Raw genomic sequence first — 20,041 nt, forward strand, 5'->3', positions numbered from 1 at the left:
TATGTCGTATAGGACAAATTTTGGCTCCCAAAATTGATTATCAAACACTATATATATATATATATATATATATTTGATATGGTTAAAAGATTTAGATAGGGCTGACTTTTTGTGAGGATGAACTCCTCACCTAGAGATCATCCTCAAATACAAAACTTTTAAGCCATATAAAATAAATTTTGTCTCCCAATATTGTTCCCCAAACGAGACATATATATATATATATATATATAGGGGGCGGTTCAAGGGCCATATGTAAAAACATATGAAAAAACAATGATTTTTCAAAATATGGGTTAGAAGTTTTGGATTTAGCTGATTTTTTGCAAAGATGGCCACTATGATGAGAAGATCGTTCTCACAAAAAATCAGCTCAATTAGAAACTTCTAAATCCATCAAAAGTGATTTACAAATTATTGACAAAAATTGGCAAAAAATCGACGGTCCACATTCTAAATCACTATTAATGGGGTTTGAAGTTTCAGATTGGACTGATTTTTTTTTTTTTTTTTCAGATGATCTTCCCATCATATAGATCATCCTCACAAAAAATCAGCTCAATCCGAAATTTCTAACCCATATTTTGAAATTTTATTAATGTCACATTGTTTTTACATATATTTTCTCATATATCCCTTGAACAGACCTATATATCTATATATATAGGGTCAGATTCCATAAACAAAATATGCGAGAAAGATCCACACAAATTGTCCTGTTCGCCGGATCTGTAAAGATACAATGGCCACGATCTAAAAATAGGCCAATCTTCTACTTTTTCAAAACAAATATAATTTTTTTATTTTTATTTTTATTTTTGTTTTTGTCCATATTAAAAGTATAAAATAAATAAATTTTATATAAAAATTGGCCACATTTACACATGGATGCATTCACCATGTTTGGTATTATCCCTATTTTTTCAAAAGCGCCCCTGATTTTTAAGTTAAATACATGCTTCCTCTACCTCTTAAAAGAAAATAAAAAATTTATTTTTGACCTGTATTAAAAGGAAAATTAATTAGGATCAGAATTTGTTGACTCACGAAGAATACTCATATGAAAACATATGATCTCAACCCAGTAAACATGGAATCCAACAGATGGGATTTACATGTATATAACAAAATCTCAACGAAACATATTTTGAATATAAATCTCAACCGTTGGATTTCATATTTACACGGTTGAGATCATGTGTTTTTTCCATGAGTCATTCTTCATGAGCCAACAGATCCCAATCCTATTAAATAAATTCTTATATAATAATTGGCTAAATGATTTTCAATTAAGGTCCATGATGGAGAATCATTGCATATGATAACATGAGTATAAAAACTTAGAACGATTGGTTTAGTGAAGAAAAAATTGCAAGAGAACATGATTAAGTTGCCTCGGAAGAAAGATTAATTTGTTGTTAAGAAAATTCGGTGTGAGATTTGTTGTAAAGCAAAATCAATGTTAAGCTGATGAACCAATGGCATGATACCACGCTATTTAAAATACAAAGAGTGATTGGCTAACGGTGAGAAAATTACAGAGAAAAATCTCTCAATTATTTTCATGCTTGGCTATTTCAATGCACACGGCATGATGTTATTGGTTCATCAACTTAGCACGAGTATTTGGATTTTACTCTTTCATTGTACACGTGGTTTGATGCCATTGGTTTTTCAGCTTAGCACATTTTTTTCTTAACAAATTCGAATTCTCTAAACATGATTCTTGAACCTGTTTCCGAAAGCCCTTTTTACATCATCAATCTTAAGATTCTATCTACTTCCACCTCAAACCTCAATGGTGGATATGATCTTTGGAAAACTAGAAAAAGAAAAAAGAGAAAAAACAATTGATTAAAGACTAGGTTAGATAGATTATAAGAAATTTATCATTTAAGTTTAAGAGTTTGAAGATTACATATTTTGGAAAAAAAATAATGACCTTTTTTTGGCTCAAAGGTGAAGAGGGCATTCAAGTCATTTATCATTAACCTACATTAGAAGATCATTTTTATTTTTATTTTTATTTACAATTCCATTAAAATAAGTTGATCTGTTTTTTGGGAAACCCAGATATACAGGCCTCTTAGAACACTTAACTAATCTTTGAGGCACGTGCAATCTCCTTCCCCCCACAAGCATTAGGTAATTTCTAGGATAAGTCTCTGAGGGTGGTCATCCCTAGGTGGTGATTCAAACTCAAGACCTCAACTTCCTGAGGCATGGTTTTGGCCATCTCATCAACCCTTTAGGATTAAAATAAATTGATCTTGTTTTGTCATCTTTTTTCAGATTTTCAATTAGGTTTCTTGTATTATTCTTAATTTGTCTCATAATTGTGGATATCCTCCGTATTCAAATACAATTGAATTAGTTGGAGTGACTACCATGTACCCTTGGATCACAATTATGAGAAATTTTCTTTCTATATTATGAAGGATAATTCATCATTCCATTAGGTCAATTTTGTTTTTAATTTTCAAATAAATTTATGTCACTCTTTTAAAAATATTATGATAAAAATGTCTAAAATCCTTATGTTCTGCTATTTAATGCATATTTCATGGAATCCATGCAAGCTATTTTCTCCGTCTCTCCGATCATCCTCGAAGTGTTGAACGACCGGATGAAAAGTTGGAAGGTCACTCCCACATGAAGTTGACACTGTACCAAATGTTCCACGTGACTACGCACGTACACTCTCTCTCTCTCTCTCTCTCTCTCTCACTCTCTCATACGATGGTCCAAGGAGCACAACTTTTGCTCTAAATAGAAGTTACAGAAACAAAGTTCTTTATCATAATAAATACCAATTCTAGCATTCTACACCCTAATAACCATCTCTCTTTCTTCCTCCCTCAAAGTGCTCATCCGTAGTGAGCTGAAAAGAAAGATGGAACGTGTGGAGCTCTTTCAAGAGAAGGTACTCTCCTTATAAATGGAGCCAGAGATGCCACGTCCAACTAATTTTTCTCCTAAATTTTGCTTCAAAAAGTTATATATCTTTAAATAGAGTTGAACTCTACGTTGTCCAATACTTCAATTACAAGCAAAGATATGTTTCCCTCCAACAACAGTCCTAATGACTTCAAATATACAGATCACACCATGTTTTTCACTGATGTCAGCCCTAATTCCTTCCATTTCTCTCCCACCTTTCCCGACAACATCGCAGAGCTTCTTTTTGATGACTTCCCACAACAACTCCCAATGGAGATTGTAACTAACATGGCAGCTTCAACCAACAACGACATGGAGGGAAGTGGCGATGTCGGGTCTTCTAGCTTTCCACTTGGTGAAAAGACCTATCATATGACTGCAAAGAATCCAAGAAAGAGAAATGGAAAGAAAGATCGACACAGCAAGGTAATTACTTCTCGAGGTCCAAGAGACAGGAGAATGAGATTGTCTCTTGACATTGCACGCAGGTTCTTCGATCTCCAAGACATTTTAGGTTTCGATAAGGCCAGCAAAACTGTTGACTGGCTACTAACGAAGTCCAAAGAAGCGATAACGGAGCTTAGTAGAGGTTTCCCCCAGTGTAAGCATAGCTGCATTGCTGGTGCAAAAAGTGATAATTCATCATCCCAATGTGAAGTAGCATCGGAGATTAACAAATCAGAAGGGAAATCCATAGAAGCTATTGGGAAAGATAAAAAGATCAAACAGAAACATAAAGCTATATTTCATGGTCATTCAAGGGAGTCAAGGGAAAAGGCAAGAGCAAGAGCCAGAGAGAGGACACTCGAAAAAGTGCAAAGTAGAAAGTTCGACAAAATCTCCAAGAGTCCCTTCGAAAGGGGTGAAGAATCAGGATCTTACAGCAATGACAATAAGTCTTCCTTGGATGTTACAGCTCAATGGCCTGTTGAAGACATCGTCGAAGAATCATTTCTTATAACTGAGAAGTCGAGCTCAGTTAGGATTTCAAATTATCATCATGAAATTGCAATGTCACAAGGGGTATGTTCTAACAATAGTTTTCTCAATTTTCATGAAAACTGGGGCATTGATGATCAGGGCATGGATCTCGCTAGAGCGCATCCTAGCTACTGTGCTATGGCCAACATTAATTTATCCACAGGTAATGCACACGAATGCCGGCCTAGCTCAATTTTCTTAACAAACTCAGATATTGGTTTGCAGTCTCAATTTGCAGATATTCAATTATATGGGAAACCTTGTGATCACTATGATAATTAAAATTTATGCTAAGCTTGACTATTTTTTTCCATGGGAAAGTTACCATTTCGTGAGCCAAGTATGATGAAATTTCACTTCTGGCTAACAATTTGTTTTAATTCCCAAAACATGAACGTGAGAGATCGCTAGTTCTTCAAGTGACAATCTCCCAGGTTTAACTTGACAATTTCGCTGGTTTATATAATGACGATCTCGCTAAAAGTAGTAAACCTGTGAGACTGTCAATTTAAAACCTTCAAGATTGTCAATTTAAACTGCGAGATCATCACTTGAAAACCTGCAAGATTTTTATGTTCACGTTTTGGTACTTAAAATGAATAGTGACCCAGAATCGGAATTTAATCAAAATTTGATCATGTTGGGGTAAAAATTCCTTTTTCCATTCTCTGTTATGTCAGGACTAAGTTATGTTTGTCTCTACTTTTCAGTATGTAATTTATTGATGTGATCTTGGTTGGAATTTTAAAGGAGACTATTCTATTATATATCTGAATTTTGTCACCAATTATTAGCTAAGTATCGCATTCACTGCTTTGATCCTCTAAATGGCTATGTAATATTGCATACCTTTTTTTGGAAAAAAAAGTATACTTTGTTTGGAATATAGTTGATTACTTAATCTTCTTCAGTCTTATTTTTGGCAAATTAGCTGCCAATGGTCAAATTAATGAATGCCTTGAAACAGCTACTCTCTTTCACAGAAGTTGGACATCTTGTTTAAGTGAGTTTTAGAGATTGTCATAGCTGTAAGGGAAACTATTTGAATAATTAGTATTTATGCAATTGTTAAAGTATTAGTTATGATGTAACATAATAAAGCGGACTGTGATACACATCATCTCACAAAGATAAGGATGCATAGATTAGTATTCATATAGATAATGGAAAATTCTGAACTGACCTCTTTGGGCACTGTGTTGACATCACAGTATGGAGAGAACCACTGATTTTTTTTTCATGTATGACAAGGAAATAAATCTATGGTTCTTTGCACACTGCTGCCACTTTAGTGCAGTATTGAGCGCAATGTCGAAGTCAATATCTAGAACAACTCAAAAATTATAGATTAGGTTCAGATAATTATTTAGGTCTGTTTTTCCCTAGGTATCTTTACTTATGATTTATCTTCAGTATTTTCTACATAGACCCTTTTAGGATTCGTGTAATCAAATTAAGAGATTTGATAAAAATATTTTCCCCTTTATGATATCAGAGCAGGTCTTTCAAGGACTTGCATTCTACTGAATAACGATCTCAGTATGTGATTCTTCTGTTGGTGGTATAGTACGTAGCACCACCAATGTCCCCTAATCAGTCCGCTCAACACACGTTGCACGTGTTCTATTATTATTATTATTATAATTATTATTGCATTTACCTGATGCATGCCAGAGACTTCAGAGGTGGCCAAGAACTGAAGTCCTTGACCAAAGGGATTGGGATGGTCTCGGGATGCCACTCGCAACTGATGTAGTGGCTGCCCAAGCTATCCAAATCCAGACCACGCCTATATGGACTCTCTACAACCCATATCCTTCTCTCTCTATCCAAATCCGAAAGTAAAACCCATTAGGTCCAAATTTTGACCAATTCATGACCACCCAATGCATTAAAGAAAGACGAGTGCGATTTTGTTGACGGTTCGGTGACCAAGTATGACCTCACAATCCTATTAGAGGATTTAGTGCCATTTTTTTTAAACACATTTTTTTTCTATCTTTCACTAAAAACCCTTATTTATTAACTAATTACAAAGACCTCCAATAGAACCCACTACCAGTGATTTTGAATTTAAAATATCAATTTAATATGAAATGGGAAATACTTCCCTCACAGACATAATAAGCTTTAGTACTTACTAAGGGTTGTTTGGCTAAAGTAATGCACCACATCAACAGTCCAACACCACTTTCTTTTTAAACACATCTTTTTCTATTTTTCATTAAAGGCTTCTAATTATTAACTAATTACAAAGACCTCTAACAGAACCCACTACATGGTGATTTTGAATTTAAAATATCAATTCAATATGAAATGGGAAATACTTCCCTTACAAACATTGTAAGTTTTAATACTTATTAAGGGTTGTTTGCCTAAAATAGATTACCACATCAACAGTCCAACACCACAGCCCTCTAAACTTCATCCAAAATCTTATAATAATAATAACAATAATAATAATAAATTATTTTAAATTGAAAAAAAAAATTCTATGAATTTAAAAAAAAATTTCTAAAATAAAATATCATTTTTCACCTTCGAATTTCAATTTTAAGTTTGGGAGTTATGAGGAATTTTGATACACACGGAGATTTTCAAAATCTTAGATCAAGTTCAAAATAATTTAAAATAATTTATTATTATTATTATTATTATTATGAATTTTTGGACAAAGTTTAGAGGTCTGTGGTGTTGGACTGTTGATGCGGTAATCTATTTTAGCTAAACGACCCTTAATAAGTATTAAAGCTTACTATGTTTGTAAGGAAAGTATTTTCCATTTCATATTGAATTGATATTTTAAATTCAAAATCACCTTGTGGTGGGTTCCATTGGAGGTCTTTGTAATTAGTTAATAACTAGAGGCCTTTAGTGAAAAAAAGAAAAAAAATGTGTTTAAAAAAAAATCGCACAAAATCCTCCAATAAGATTGCAACGTCATACTTGGTCATCGAACCGTGCATCAACAAAATCGCACTCCATTAAAGACAGTGGATGGGAAGTCCCATGGTAGAGAACTTTGGTCTCTCTCTCACCTCTCTTGAATTTTGTTGTTTTCTTGGAAATTAAAGTTTTATTGGAAACTTAACTTTCTTTTAATGTTGTTTATTAGAGAACTTAATTATTGGTTGGTGGAAACTTTCCTTGTAATCTCCTTATAAGCTTGAGAATTTAATGGAAAAGGATTGTTGATGTTGATTAGAAAGAAGCTTTCTTCTTACTTACACACCATCGCTTTGGAGTGTTGGAGTTGAGTGATTCCTCCTTGAAGGTGAGTGATTTCCTTTCTTGGTTGTTGAGTGATTCCAATCACCCTGGTGAGGGATTCTCAGTTTTTTTTTTTTTTTTTTTCTATTTTCCTTGAAATTCCAGCCACAAAAATCTCCATTTCAAACAAATTGTCTCGACCACCTTTTCTTCATCTTTGCTTCATTTTCTATCCACTTTAATCAACTTATAAATCAGTCCATCACCCACTATTTTTTCCATTTTTCGGCCCTTAATTTTCCATTAATTTCATTCCAAAACTTCATCCAAACAATCCTTTAACATTTTTCTCACCCTTGCATCAGCTTGAATTCCCTGTCGTCCTACATCACCAACACTGCTAATCACGGATACCACTCGACGGGAATAAGCCACACGCTTGATTTGTTAGGATCACTTATTCCATTCACAAGAACTTGTAGAGAAATTATTGTTTTGATCAAGATGCACTTCATTTGATTCCCAAATGAAGGATAACAAGTCTAGCCAAGACTCATAAATACAAGACACAAACCACTACTTAAAAGTTAGTCTACTCTTATTCCAAGACAACAACTCACCATGACTCTAATTCCAACACAAATTATTATTGAATATGATCAATCTAAATAAAAATCTACAATTAACATGATTGTTGGACTCCCACATGACAGCCACTATGCTCCTACATCATTTCTCTACCTCTTGAGAAGAACTCGGCTTAGAGTGTCAAGTCAAGGTCTTTCGAAGTAGCTCATTAATCTTCTTGAGCTCTTGAACTGAAATCCATGCATCCTCAGAGCTAGGTTTTTCATTCCAATGAACCAAATGTTGAGTATAAGTTTCATGCCTTGTTGTAATGGTATGAATAACCAATGTATCAATTGCTTGTGGAGAAGAATTTGTGGGCATAACCAAAAATTTATTTGGCTTTAATGAAATTGTCTTCATTACCATAATGTGGATACAAATCACTCTCATTGAAAATTAGACGGATTGATAATCCATCTAGCAGCTACAAGCGATAGACATTCGATCCTATCTTCTAAAGAAACCAAAGGCCCAACTTTCCTCTACATAGGATGTTCACACCAAACTCCTCAGTAAATTTTCAAGAGACATTAACCACTTCTGTTAGGACATCGGTCTGTGGATGATAGGCACTAGAATAATGCAATGTGTCCCCAAGTGCTCCACAATGTCTTAAAAAAATTACTCATGAATCACATATCAAGATCCAAAGTAATGGACTATGGAACTCCTTGCAAACAGACTACTTCCTTAAAGAACAAAGTATAGCCATTCATAATCAAATAATAACTATTTATCCCATCACTCAACTCCTTCAAAACCTTGGAAAAGAAAGGTCCACTACAAAACATTTCGGTAGGAAATCAAAGCCTACAACCTAACAAGAAAGAGTAGTCAACAAGTTGTATGTTCGACTTAAAGCATCAGCTACCTTGTTAGAAGTTCCAGATTTGTGATTCAAAACAAAACTGAAGTTTTCCATGTAAGCAACTAGAATGGCGAGAATTCAGCCTCTTTGTGCTTTGGGAAACTACAAGGCTTCATGGTCAGAATAAAGAACAAATTCCACAACAATAAGATAATCTTCCCAATGCCACATAGCTCGAATAACTGCATAGAACTGCTTATCATAAGTTGAATATTTCAATTTGACATCATTGAGCTTCTCAAAATTAGATGGAATTCGCCTAATTCCTTCTTGCATAAGGACGGCTCTAATACCCATCAAGAATAGCCTTCACCTTTTCCTCATCCATTTGTAAGCCACTTGCAGTCACAACATAGATTACAAACACAACTTTGTCAGCCATGAAACAATACTCTTAGAGATTAATACATCTGGTTGTGGTGGAGCACATTAAATACATTGGTAAAGTTCTCTAGTGGTCGATAATTTAATCTTGACTACACACCACCATGTCATCAAAATAAACAACAAAAAACTTGCCTATAAAACTCCTCAAAACTTGAGTCATAAACCTCATAAAAGTAGTTGGAGCATTATATAATCCAAATGGCATAACAAGACACTTAAACAAACCATTTTTAATTTTAAAGGATGTTTTCCATTCATCCACTATGTGAAAAAAGCCCATATTTGACGGTCTCAACCCGTCAAATTTTAAGAAATTTGACGGACCATCCCATCAAATATGCCCGTCAAATATTTTCTTGTAGAATTTTTTTTTTTTTTTGACGGCCCTGAACTATCAAATTCTTGGAGAATGAGCTTAAAAAAATAAAACAAAAATCCATAGAGTATGACCGTCAAATATGGAGGTTTAACAAACAATAAGACGGTCCTCTAATTCACCAATCACAATAAACAAAATAGTAATAAAAAAAATCAGAAAATAAAAAACAAAACAAAAATCATAAAACAAGCTCCAAATTAAACTAAACAATTCAAAATTCATATTATATATTAAAATTTCATTACTAAACAAGCTCTAATTAAAGTAATTGGGCACTTACAAAATACATTGCTTAGAAATAAAATACAATCAGAAACGAATGGTCGTGATGCCTTTGATCTCTCCTGGCTCTTTTCATTCTATTGTGTCCGCTTATTTTCCTCAAGGTTTAGATTTCCCTTACAAAAGATAAGAATAGATTTGCCATTGAAAATGATAAAAAGAAAATTATGCATCAACCCAAAGCAATGAAAATTCGCAATATGCGTGTGAATGATAAGCGATTCATCAATATGGACTGGCTGCAACTCCATCCCCATCCCCATCCTGATCATGGGTTGATCAATAATTCTTGCATTAATATCATCAGTAGTAGTCAACCAATTGTTTCCATGTGGTGGTGGTGGCAGTAGTCTTCTCTTGTAAATGAGGAACCCAAGCAAAGAGAGAGCACATGTGATGATCCCAAAAACAAACACCCATTTGATGATAATTGGAGAAAAGGTCATTAATACTGAAATGAAGAAAGTAATCCTCCAAACACTCTACCTATTTGTTAGAGGAATTTGGAAAGAAATCTTAATTGTGTTCTAACAACATCCCAATCAAAGAAGCAAAAAAAGGCAAGTGAAAGGGTTAAAGAGAGAAAATAGAAAGACAAAGGAATGTCACCATAATGTAGTCCATTTTGGAAGTAAATACCGAGAAGAGAAATAGAAGCTTGATAAGAACATACCATTATAATCTCTCCATATTTCTTCACATTAAACCGTGGCTCCTCTTCTTGAGCTACAGCTCCAGCTGCAACTCCAACTCCTGCATATGGAGAGTTATAAGCCTCTATGCATCTCGATGTCAATAGAACCATGTATTATTATGAATAAATATTTATTCGGTGTATGTTACCTTTTCTGGACATGAACGATAACTCTCTTCCCAACCACCAGACAATTGCTACATTGATAGCAAAAATTCAGTTGCTTTACGGACAATTGGGCTATTGTAGTAGTTTTCCAGCACCTGATAGCCCCCTTTAACACAAACAATGTGCCATAGATAAAACAAATTCCCCAATTTCCATACCTGTACAAACATTAATTTCATGTAGACTTTTCTAATCATTCATAGGTTAGAAAAAGAAACATAAATAGCAGGCATTTGTTTCTTGTCGAGGTAACGTATGGCTTTTGCAATGAAATATTCAATTTCTTTCTTCCTATGTCCAGGATATAACTTCATGAAGCATACTGGAGCCTCAATTGCCAATGCAATGCATTCAACATACCTGAGATACCACACATGTTAGTGTATCCACCAGTATGAAGAAAATTAATAACAGAAACAGAAAAGATTAAGAAATATAACTCATAATCGACGACAATTTCCTCGAAAAGTTCTGAAGGATTGAACACCTGCAAACAGAATACAAAATTTCTATGTTATTAAAAATATTAATTAGACCACATTCGACTATCATTAGAGGGATTCCAATAACTTTTAGAATCATTACCTCCAGCCATTTATGTGCTCTTACTGACTCCCAAGCTGCAAAGCCACCATTTTTACTCTGGAACCATTTACAATAGAAAGTGTGTCCATATCAATGTAACTTAATCCAAATAAAAGTGAAGATGGTAAGAAATTCTTTTAGTGTTGATTTTAAATAATTTCACTTGTTATTTGTACAACTCTAAGAATTCACATATGAAACCTTGTTATTAGAAAGCCTTTAGTTAGTTGTCCAATAGATGTTTGTCTAGACTCTAGAGATGGGTATAACAAATTCCATGGAAGATAATCCTTACCTGTAAAGAAAGAATTACATTAACAAAGTTGTATAATCGCTCTAGCTCCATTTTTTCCCCAACGATTTCCTGTGGCACTTGTGAGAGTAAAAGGCACCCCTATCAAAGAAGAAGAATTTATCATATAAATTCAAAATATATATGTATTATATCACTACACTTTATCAAGTATGACACTTTGTACAAGGTATAAACAATGCGATAACATTTTAATCCATGTTCATAGAGTGAAGAAAGAACATAACTATAATTTTAAATTTAGTGACAGACATGTTTAATTGGATTTTTTCCCCATATTTATAGGGGATTGGACCACCTAAGATTAATTCTTCTTATCAGTGACAACCCATATGCTTGTAAAAATTTAATCAATTTTACATTACAAAAAAATTAGTCCTAAATGAAAACTATAGTTAGTATTTACCATTAAGTAAAAAATGTTTATAGAAGAAATAGAGCATATTCCCAAACTAGTAAAAATGTATCATAAAAAATAAATCAATTTTACATTACAAAAGCATCAACCCCAAATGAAAATTGTAGATAGTATTTACTATTTATCACCACCAACAAAGCATCTCCTTTCTTAATAAATCAGCGTAAGTGCACAAAAGGACCACCCCAAACAAGAATGGATTCACATCACAAAGAATACCTACAAATGCACTAGTATCCAGATAAAAACAATGGACATATGAGTTCAGAAAAAACTTAGTGGGGAAGTAATATAAAGAATTCTGTAGAAGAGAGAAAGTGTTGATCAGCATTCAAATCTATAGGAGAAATCATGTCCTTGTCGGATAATTCATAAGTCATAATTAATAGGCTTTTATAAGCTAAAAAGACTTGGTTATATTCCATTAGAACCAAGGAATTCCTAATTTCTTTCAAAACCATAACTATGAGGTTTGATTCAAACCAAAAGAAGTAGGGTGGGCCCACTAAAATTTGACAATAAGATCAGCATGATGTCATTGTTTTGTTGAGTTTAACTAGAAAATGTGATTATCAGATCAGTAATGATCTTAATATATTTTAAGACTATATTATGTACTTTTAATTTTTATAAGTTCAAAATTGTCTAAAAAGATTCACTTCAAAGGCCATGGTGTTCTTGAAATTGATTAGGGTTCTGTTGTGGAGTGTTCATATGCTAGTGTTTTTCTTCCAGACTTTCTCAGCGTTTGGTAGAAAATTGAGAAAAAAAAAGTGTTGCTCTCTCTCTCTCTCTGCTTCTCTTTATTCAGTGTGAAATCCATAGTTGGTATTGTTTGGTGTTGGTGTTCGAGCTCATTGTCTCAATCAATAATAACTCCAAAGAGAAGTAGACGATGCGTTCAAATTCAAGATCAAATGTGAGATATTACTAGAATGTTCAAGCAAGGACGAGACAATTTCACGAAAACAAGGAAATAGGTGTTAAAGGTGTCACAAGATTAAAAACTAAAGAGCACAACCAATTTCTTAAAGCTAGGATCATTGAAACTCTTCATATTCTTCTAGATATTACTTAAACAGTATTGAGTGATTTTCGATTAATTGTTGTTGCTGATTAGATTACTAATAAATACACTTATTCCATAGATCTACTCCATCTAAACAAAATATTAGAGAACTACTATTATCTAGTACTGATCTGGTTATAGAAACTCAATCACAAATTCACAATTCACAATTGTCCCTAAATTTCTAAAAAGGAATATAAATTCAACAACTTTCTGGTACGAATTCTATCATAATTGAAAGTGATTCGAAAATCGACCTGTACGGAGAGCCCGTATCTCGTCTTTCTACATCAGAATCATTCGTGCTTCTCCCAAGCTGATCATCAAAAGCCTCGTTACCTTCTTCTTTCAATTCATTCAACAACTCCCTCATCGTAAAAGGTTCGGCTTCCTTCGTTCTTCAGTCCAAGGAAGCTGACAAGACCAAATCCTCTTTAGGATGAAATGAGGCACACATGACAGTGATTGTGGCTAATCAATACAGATATACAAGCACGTGACTGCCAATTCCATATTTTGATAGTCTGGTCATCACTCGGACTAACAATCCAAGGGTACTCAATGTGAAATTGAACTGTACGAATGTAATCAAGGTGTCCAAGAAGTGTAAAAAGACACCGATGCATCTTATAGTTCCAAACTTTGATCTTGTAATCATCCCCTGCAAAAGCCAGTTTCTTCCATAAAAGTAATAACTACCGCCTAACAATAAAGCAAAAAAACTACAAATTAAACACATCAAATATTTAGGATTCAGTTAGGGTTTTGATGGTTTCAAGCATCGGCAAGAAATGATTAAATGAACAGAAAACAAATCAAAATGGTTCAAAAAAGCCGAATCTAGTCATTACATACAAAATCATAAACGATAAAACAAATTCTATAAGAAAAAAATTAAAATCTGATCTGCATAGAGGATAATGCCTTTGTATAGCGTTGCAGAGAAACCAACAAACAGAACTGTAACACAAAAAATAGAAAGAATAGGGATTATTAAAAAAATAGAGTCAAAGTCATGTCATGGACACAAAGCTCAAGCATCTTACTGACCTCCAATGGAAGATAATTGGGTCGTTTTGGTTTCCCAACATCAAGACATGGCATGCATGCAGAAGTTGTCAATTATATCTTACAGTGTTGAGAAAAATAATCATAAATGGTAATTTCAACAGCTTGGCCTTCATCATTGCCACCATCTCCACGTTTTACTTTCAATGGGAAACTATAATAAAATATGCAACCAGATTTGGATTTAGTCAATAATGCATAATTCTTCTCTTGTACCAAATCAGCACAAGTCACCAAATGCTTCATCTCTGAACATGGATTCAGAAGCTTCAACTAAAAGCATGATCTGTAAATCTATTTACAAGCCACTAAAATATGACATAAGAACAAAATAATGATCCAAATTTCTATTTGAGTTCTGCCTCACCTAAGACATTAGGCTGCAACATAGTCAGATGCAGAGAATGACTTAAATAGTGCCAAATTTGTGCAAATATCATGTGTTAAATGAGCACCTATTCTAAAATAGGAAATAAAAAAGAAAAACATATCAATATAAAGCAAGATTGTAACCCTCAAATTAATAGTATCATTTTAGCTTCACAAAATCATAAAGTGAAGACTCTCATTAGTTACAGGATGCAAAGTTCCTAATCACAGTTGGAGTCTAAGAATCAAGGAAACTTACCCTTCCTGACAATATGGGTTCAACGTACACATTGATTCATAATCAATCGAAACAATATGAGCAATGCGCATCTCGTGCATCTCTGGTATAACGATCTCTATTATCTTGAACCAAAACAAATACATACATACAATCTCAATATACAATTTTCAATCCAGAAATTGCAACACTTCCTAATTATGCCATGGGTGGGAATCAAAAATGTGCAAAACAAATAAATCAAAACGAGGGCATGGTGAAGAATATATGAGAGGAGAGAAAAAGAAAAGAATTAAATAAAAAAATAAAGAGAGAGAGGGAAGAAGGATAGGATTCTCTCTCAGAAACTATAAATCCACTTCATCATGTAGAACGTTCCTGCATCTACATGCATGCTACCACATCCCGAGAAAAATCCTAACACTTAAATCAGTCTCATCCTCCACTTTAATAATTTTATTAACCTTCAACATAGCGCTACTTTCATTGGGCTGTTATTAAAGTGCAATAAATACATTTTAAAAATTGAATTTTGTACCAAAATACCCTCAAATTCCTATTTCCATAGTGTATTTATTGCACTTTAATGTGTGCCCACACGTTACCAAAATCCATAGGAGGTAATATTTTAAGAACAACCCCTAAAGTACATTATGGATATGTAAATGGGTCTCTATGTGCATGTATGTGCGGTTTTTTTCTCGACTTAAAAAAAAAAAAACCGATGGTAACAATAGGGCATTACTTCTCAGTGGGCTCACCTAATAGATCTTTGATTCCAATACTAGAGCTGCTCACATAATTAGAACCATCAAATTAATTGAATTATTTACTGACTGATATTAGCAAAATAGGGATTCATCAACAACATCAAAGAATTATCCCAAAAATTTGGGATCACTTGATGAATGAATGATTAAGATCAATGTCAGGAGACAGCAAATTTTATATGGGGCTCACCTTGACCGAAACATACCTCCAAAGTGAAATTTTAAACCTTGAACATCAACCTCAAATTGTAAAACAAGAAATCTGATTTATTCGGTCCAATTGACTTCAATCGGATAGTTGAGCCCAACGAACTTTGTGCATGATGAGTTTTTCATGTTCACATTCTGCATTCGTACTTCAATATATGAGTGAGATAGAAATCAAAAGTAGTAAACACATTTGGAGAAATTATCCCATCCGAAAAATATTGAGTTTATTTCCATAAATTCATAGTACAGAGTATTTTTAGAAATCCTTAGAAAAATAAAAAAATAAAAAATAAAAAGTGGAGAGAAATTACCAAATGAGTAAATTGTGATCATACCTTCAACTTAAAATTATAGAATTAGAGTATTTTGTTCTCTTTTTCCTCCTTGCCCTCCTCAGAATCCGTTCAGCTTCTCCTTTTACTTCCTCGGACAAATCGCTTCCCATTCCTTAACCAAGAATAGATATAGAATTAGTAAAGTGGTTGCAGATCATGGAAGGTTTAAATAATTGCTGCTTTTCACCAATTTAAGGAAAATATTGCATATCCAAGTGAATCATCCTTGTAACTTTAGGGATACTTTGTGGTTCTCAAGATAGAAAAGACATAGATGACATTAACAGCAAATTCTAAATCCAAAAGTCTAAATTTTCATTTAAATACATGTTTCTTTTTCTTCAAGCAAGCAAAGAAAACCTCCATCAATCTCTTCATCTGATTCGATGAATACTCTCCATTCCCTATCTTGCACCACCAATGTTTGTGTAGAAGTAAACTTACAAAAGTTGTATAGATGGTATTTTATGTCTTACTCCATAGCATTCCAAAATATATGAAAATATAAAAACCTAACAACAAAAAGTGAAATCGATCAAACAGAAATGCGAACAAGATTGGAAACTCACCGGCCGGTAACATAAATCACAGCCATTATAGCGAACATAGAGAGCATGAGAGCAGAAACTCGGGATCGGATAACCAAACCATTTAATCGTTATTCGAGCCCCGACTCTGTATATCGTTTTTCTGTTGTAGTCGATCTTCAAATGCCCTCATTCACGTCTTGATCGATCGAAAATGCTTCGATTTTCAGAGTCAAATCTACTAATATCTAGAGTTGGAAAGAAGTTATGGAAACAAATCTGATAACTAGTGTTCGAAAGAAGTTCTCGATTGAGAGAGATCGATCGATCAAATAGAGTGGGAGATGAGATCTATCAAGGGAGACAGATTGATCAAGAAAGAGACTGTGAGAGAGAGAGATGGAAAGGTCGATCGATCAAGAGAGCGACTGTGAGAGAGAGAGAGAGATATATATGAAGAGGTGGATCGAACGATGACTGTGAGAGAGACACAACGAGAAAGAGAGACAGTGAGAGAGAGACACAGAGAAGGAGAGAGAAATGAGATCGAGAGAGTGAGAGTGAAATCGAGCGTGAGATTGGAAACGTGGTCCGAAGGCCGTGGAATTTGGGTATCAAAATTTGACGGGCCGGAACCAACAATTTTTTCGTTTAAAATTGGGGATTTTCACGTAGTGATCGACCAGTCAAATATAGATTTGGTGATAGCAACTACAAAAGTCAATCTTAGAAAAGGCATTTGCTCCAACAAGCATGTCAAACATATTATCGAGGCGGAGAATAGGAAGATAATTGTATTCATGGCCCTACAATCAATAAACGTCCTCCAATTCCATCTTTCTTTGAAGTTAAGAGAATCGAAACTGCATAAGGACTAAGTATTCTCTAATTATCCCCCTTTTTAATCAAATCTTCAACTTGTATTTGTAATTCTATTGGAAAATCAGAAAGATATTCTGTTGGAAAATCATAAAGATATTTGGCAGCAAAAAAGGATATTCTAAAAGATATATTCTGAGAGATATATTCTGAAAGACATATTCTGAAAGATATATTCTGAAAGATATATTCTGAAAGATACTTGACAGCAATTACCAAGACTGAATAATTGTAAATAAGGAAGAAACTAGTCAATGATTTATAAATTAGGAATGTATATTTATTAGGTAAACTAATTAGTTATTTTTTTCCTAGTTTAGATTTCTCGTAATTCCTATAAGTAGGAATCTGTGTAAGTCAGAAATTAATAAATATATGAGAAAGTTATTCCCAAAACTATTCTCTCTGATTTTTATGGTATCAGAGCTAGCAATTACTTGCTGACTCCTTTCCCATTCTTCCCTCTTCTGTTTCTCTCTTCTATTTCCTATTCTTTGTCTCGACTGTAGCAACATGTCTGATGTTTTAATTGAGTCCACTGCTGTCCCACCTTCCTCCTTTGTTGTAAACCCGTCAAAAGGTAATGGAACCAACTCCGAGTAACACTCTATTCAAATTACCACTATCCGCTTGAATGGTGATAGTTTTTTGCGATGGTCACAATCGATTCGCATGTACATCCGAGGGCGTGGGAAGATGGGCTACTTGATTGGTGAAAAAATAACCCCTATAAAAGATGATCTAGCATATGCGACTTGGGATGCTGAAAATTCCATAGTCATGACATGGCTTGTGAATTCCATGGAAGAGGATATTAGCTCTAACTATATGTGCTATCCAACGGCACAAGAGCTTTGGGAGAATGTGAACCAAATGTATTCAGATTTGGGTAATCAATCTCAAATTTTTGAGTTGACTCTCAAACTTGGTGAGATGCGTCAAGGAGAGGATAGTATCACCAAGTATTTCAACTCTCTGAAACGGGTGTGGCAAGATCTCGATCTATTCAATACCTATGAATGAAAATCGATGGAAGATAGCCACCATCACAAGAAAATTGTGGAGGAAAATCGGATTTTTAAATTTCTTGCTAGCCTCAATATTGAATTTGATGAAGTAAGGGGGGAGAATTATTGGAAGACAGCCCCTTCCTTCAATTGGTGATGTTTTTTCGGAGGTAAGGAGAGAGGAAAGTCGAAGAAATGTGATGCTAGGTAAGAAAGAACCTGGTGTTGCTGTTGAAAGTTCTACCTTAGTGACTACTGATGCAAAGTCCAGCAAAGACATCACTTACCAGCATAGGAATGATGACAAACCACGGGTTTGGTGTGATTATTGCAACAAACCGCACCACCCGGGAGACTTGTTGGAAAATCATGGCAAACCAGCAAATTGGAAGAGCAATAAGCCTAGTGACAGATGTGGCCGAGCTTTCCCTACTGCCAATAAAGTCGAGTTCAGCCCCTTTACTAAAGAGTAGATGGAGCATCTTCTTACACTGCTGAAATCCAATTCGTCATCTGGTATTCCTAATGTTTCTTTGGCTCAGATAGGTAATAAACCTAATGCTCTATCTTTTTGTCTAAATTAATCCGCTCCCTGGATCATTGATTCAGGAGCCTCTGACCATATGACTAGTTCTTCGCATCTATTTAAATCTTATTCACCATGTTCTGAAAATGAAAAGATTAGAATTGTAGACAGTAGTTTTTCATCTATTGCAGGTAAAGGCTTAATAAAAATCTCAGAAAGAATAGATCTTAAATATGTTCTTCATGTTCCTAAACTTGCCTGCAATCTCGTCCGTAAGCAAATTGTCCAAAGATTATAACTGTTGTGTTACCTTCTTTAAATATCATTGTACTTTTTAGGACCAGAGCTTGGGGAAGATGATTGGCAGTGCTAGGATGATAAATGGTCTCTACTATTTTGATGATAGTCTATCTAGTAATAAAAACGCTCAAGGCTTTAGTAGTATCAGTTCTATCTCTGTTCGTGAACAAATAATGGTTTGGCATTGCAGATTAGGCCATCCTAGTTTTTTCTATCTAAAACATATGTTTCCATTGTTGTTTAAAAATACAGACTCTACATCTTTTCAATGTAAAAGTTGTTTTTTGTCCAAAAGTCATCGTGCAACCTATCTTCCTAAACCTTATCGTGCTTCAGAACCATTCTATTTATTTCATAGTGATATGTGCGGACTGTCAAAGGTTACTACTATGTCAGGAAAAAGTGGTTTGTGACATTTATAGACGACCATACTCGTATTTGCTAGATTTATCTAATGCGTGAGAAGTCTGCAGTTGAAAAATTATTCAAAAATTTTTACAATATGATTGAAAATCAATTTCAAACAAAAATTAGTATACTTCGATCTGACAATGGAATAGAGTAATTTAATAAAGTTTTGGAAACCTTCTTACTAGAAAAATGTATTTATCATCAATCTTCATGTCGTGATACCCCTCAACAAAATGGAATAGCTGAAAGAAAAAATAAACATTTACTTGAAGTGGCCCGTGCTATAATGTTTTATATCAATATTCCAAAATATTTGTGGGGAGATGCTATTTTGAGTGCATACTATTTGATCAATTGGATGCCTACAAAAGTTTTATAGTTTATCACTCCATTAGATTGCTTAAAAAAAGAATTTCCAAAATCTCGAATTAATTCAGAATTACCTTTAAAAAAATTTTGGTTGCATAGTTTTTGTTC

The 20,041-nt window shown here is 34.1% G+C and overlaps 1 protein-coding gene across 1 annotated transcript; it reads left to right on the top strand.

Annotated features, from left to right (window-relative positions):
* The first annotated feature begins 3,057 nt into the window (after window positions 1–3,057).
* Window positions 3,058–4,203, top strand: TCP12 (TCP domain protein 12). The gene has a single exon (XM_086441687.1). The coding sequence runs from the start codon at window positions 3,058–3,060 to the stop codon at window positions 4,201–4,203; it is 1,146 nt and encodes a 381-aa protein (XP_086297813.1).
* Window positions 4,204–20,041: the final 15,838 nt, after the last annotated feature.

This window comes from Akebia trifoliata, chromosome 5 (genome assembly GCF_017979445.1).
Source record: "Akebia trifoliata isolate Shusen 1 chromosome 5, ASM1797944v1, whole genome shotgun sequence".
Taxonomy (NCBI): domain Eukaryota; kingdom Viridiplantae; phylum Streptophyta; class Magnoliopsida; order Ranunculales; family Lardizabalaceae; genus Akebia; species Akebia trifoliata.

Coding starts and splice junctions, on each gene's coding strand:
- TCP12 (XM_086441687.1), top strand. CDS start 3,058: ATGTTTCCCTCCAACAACAGTCCTAATGACTTCAAATATACAGATCAC.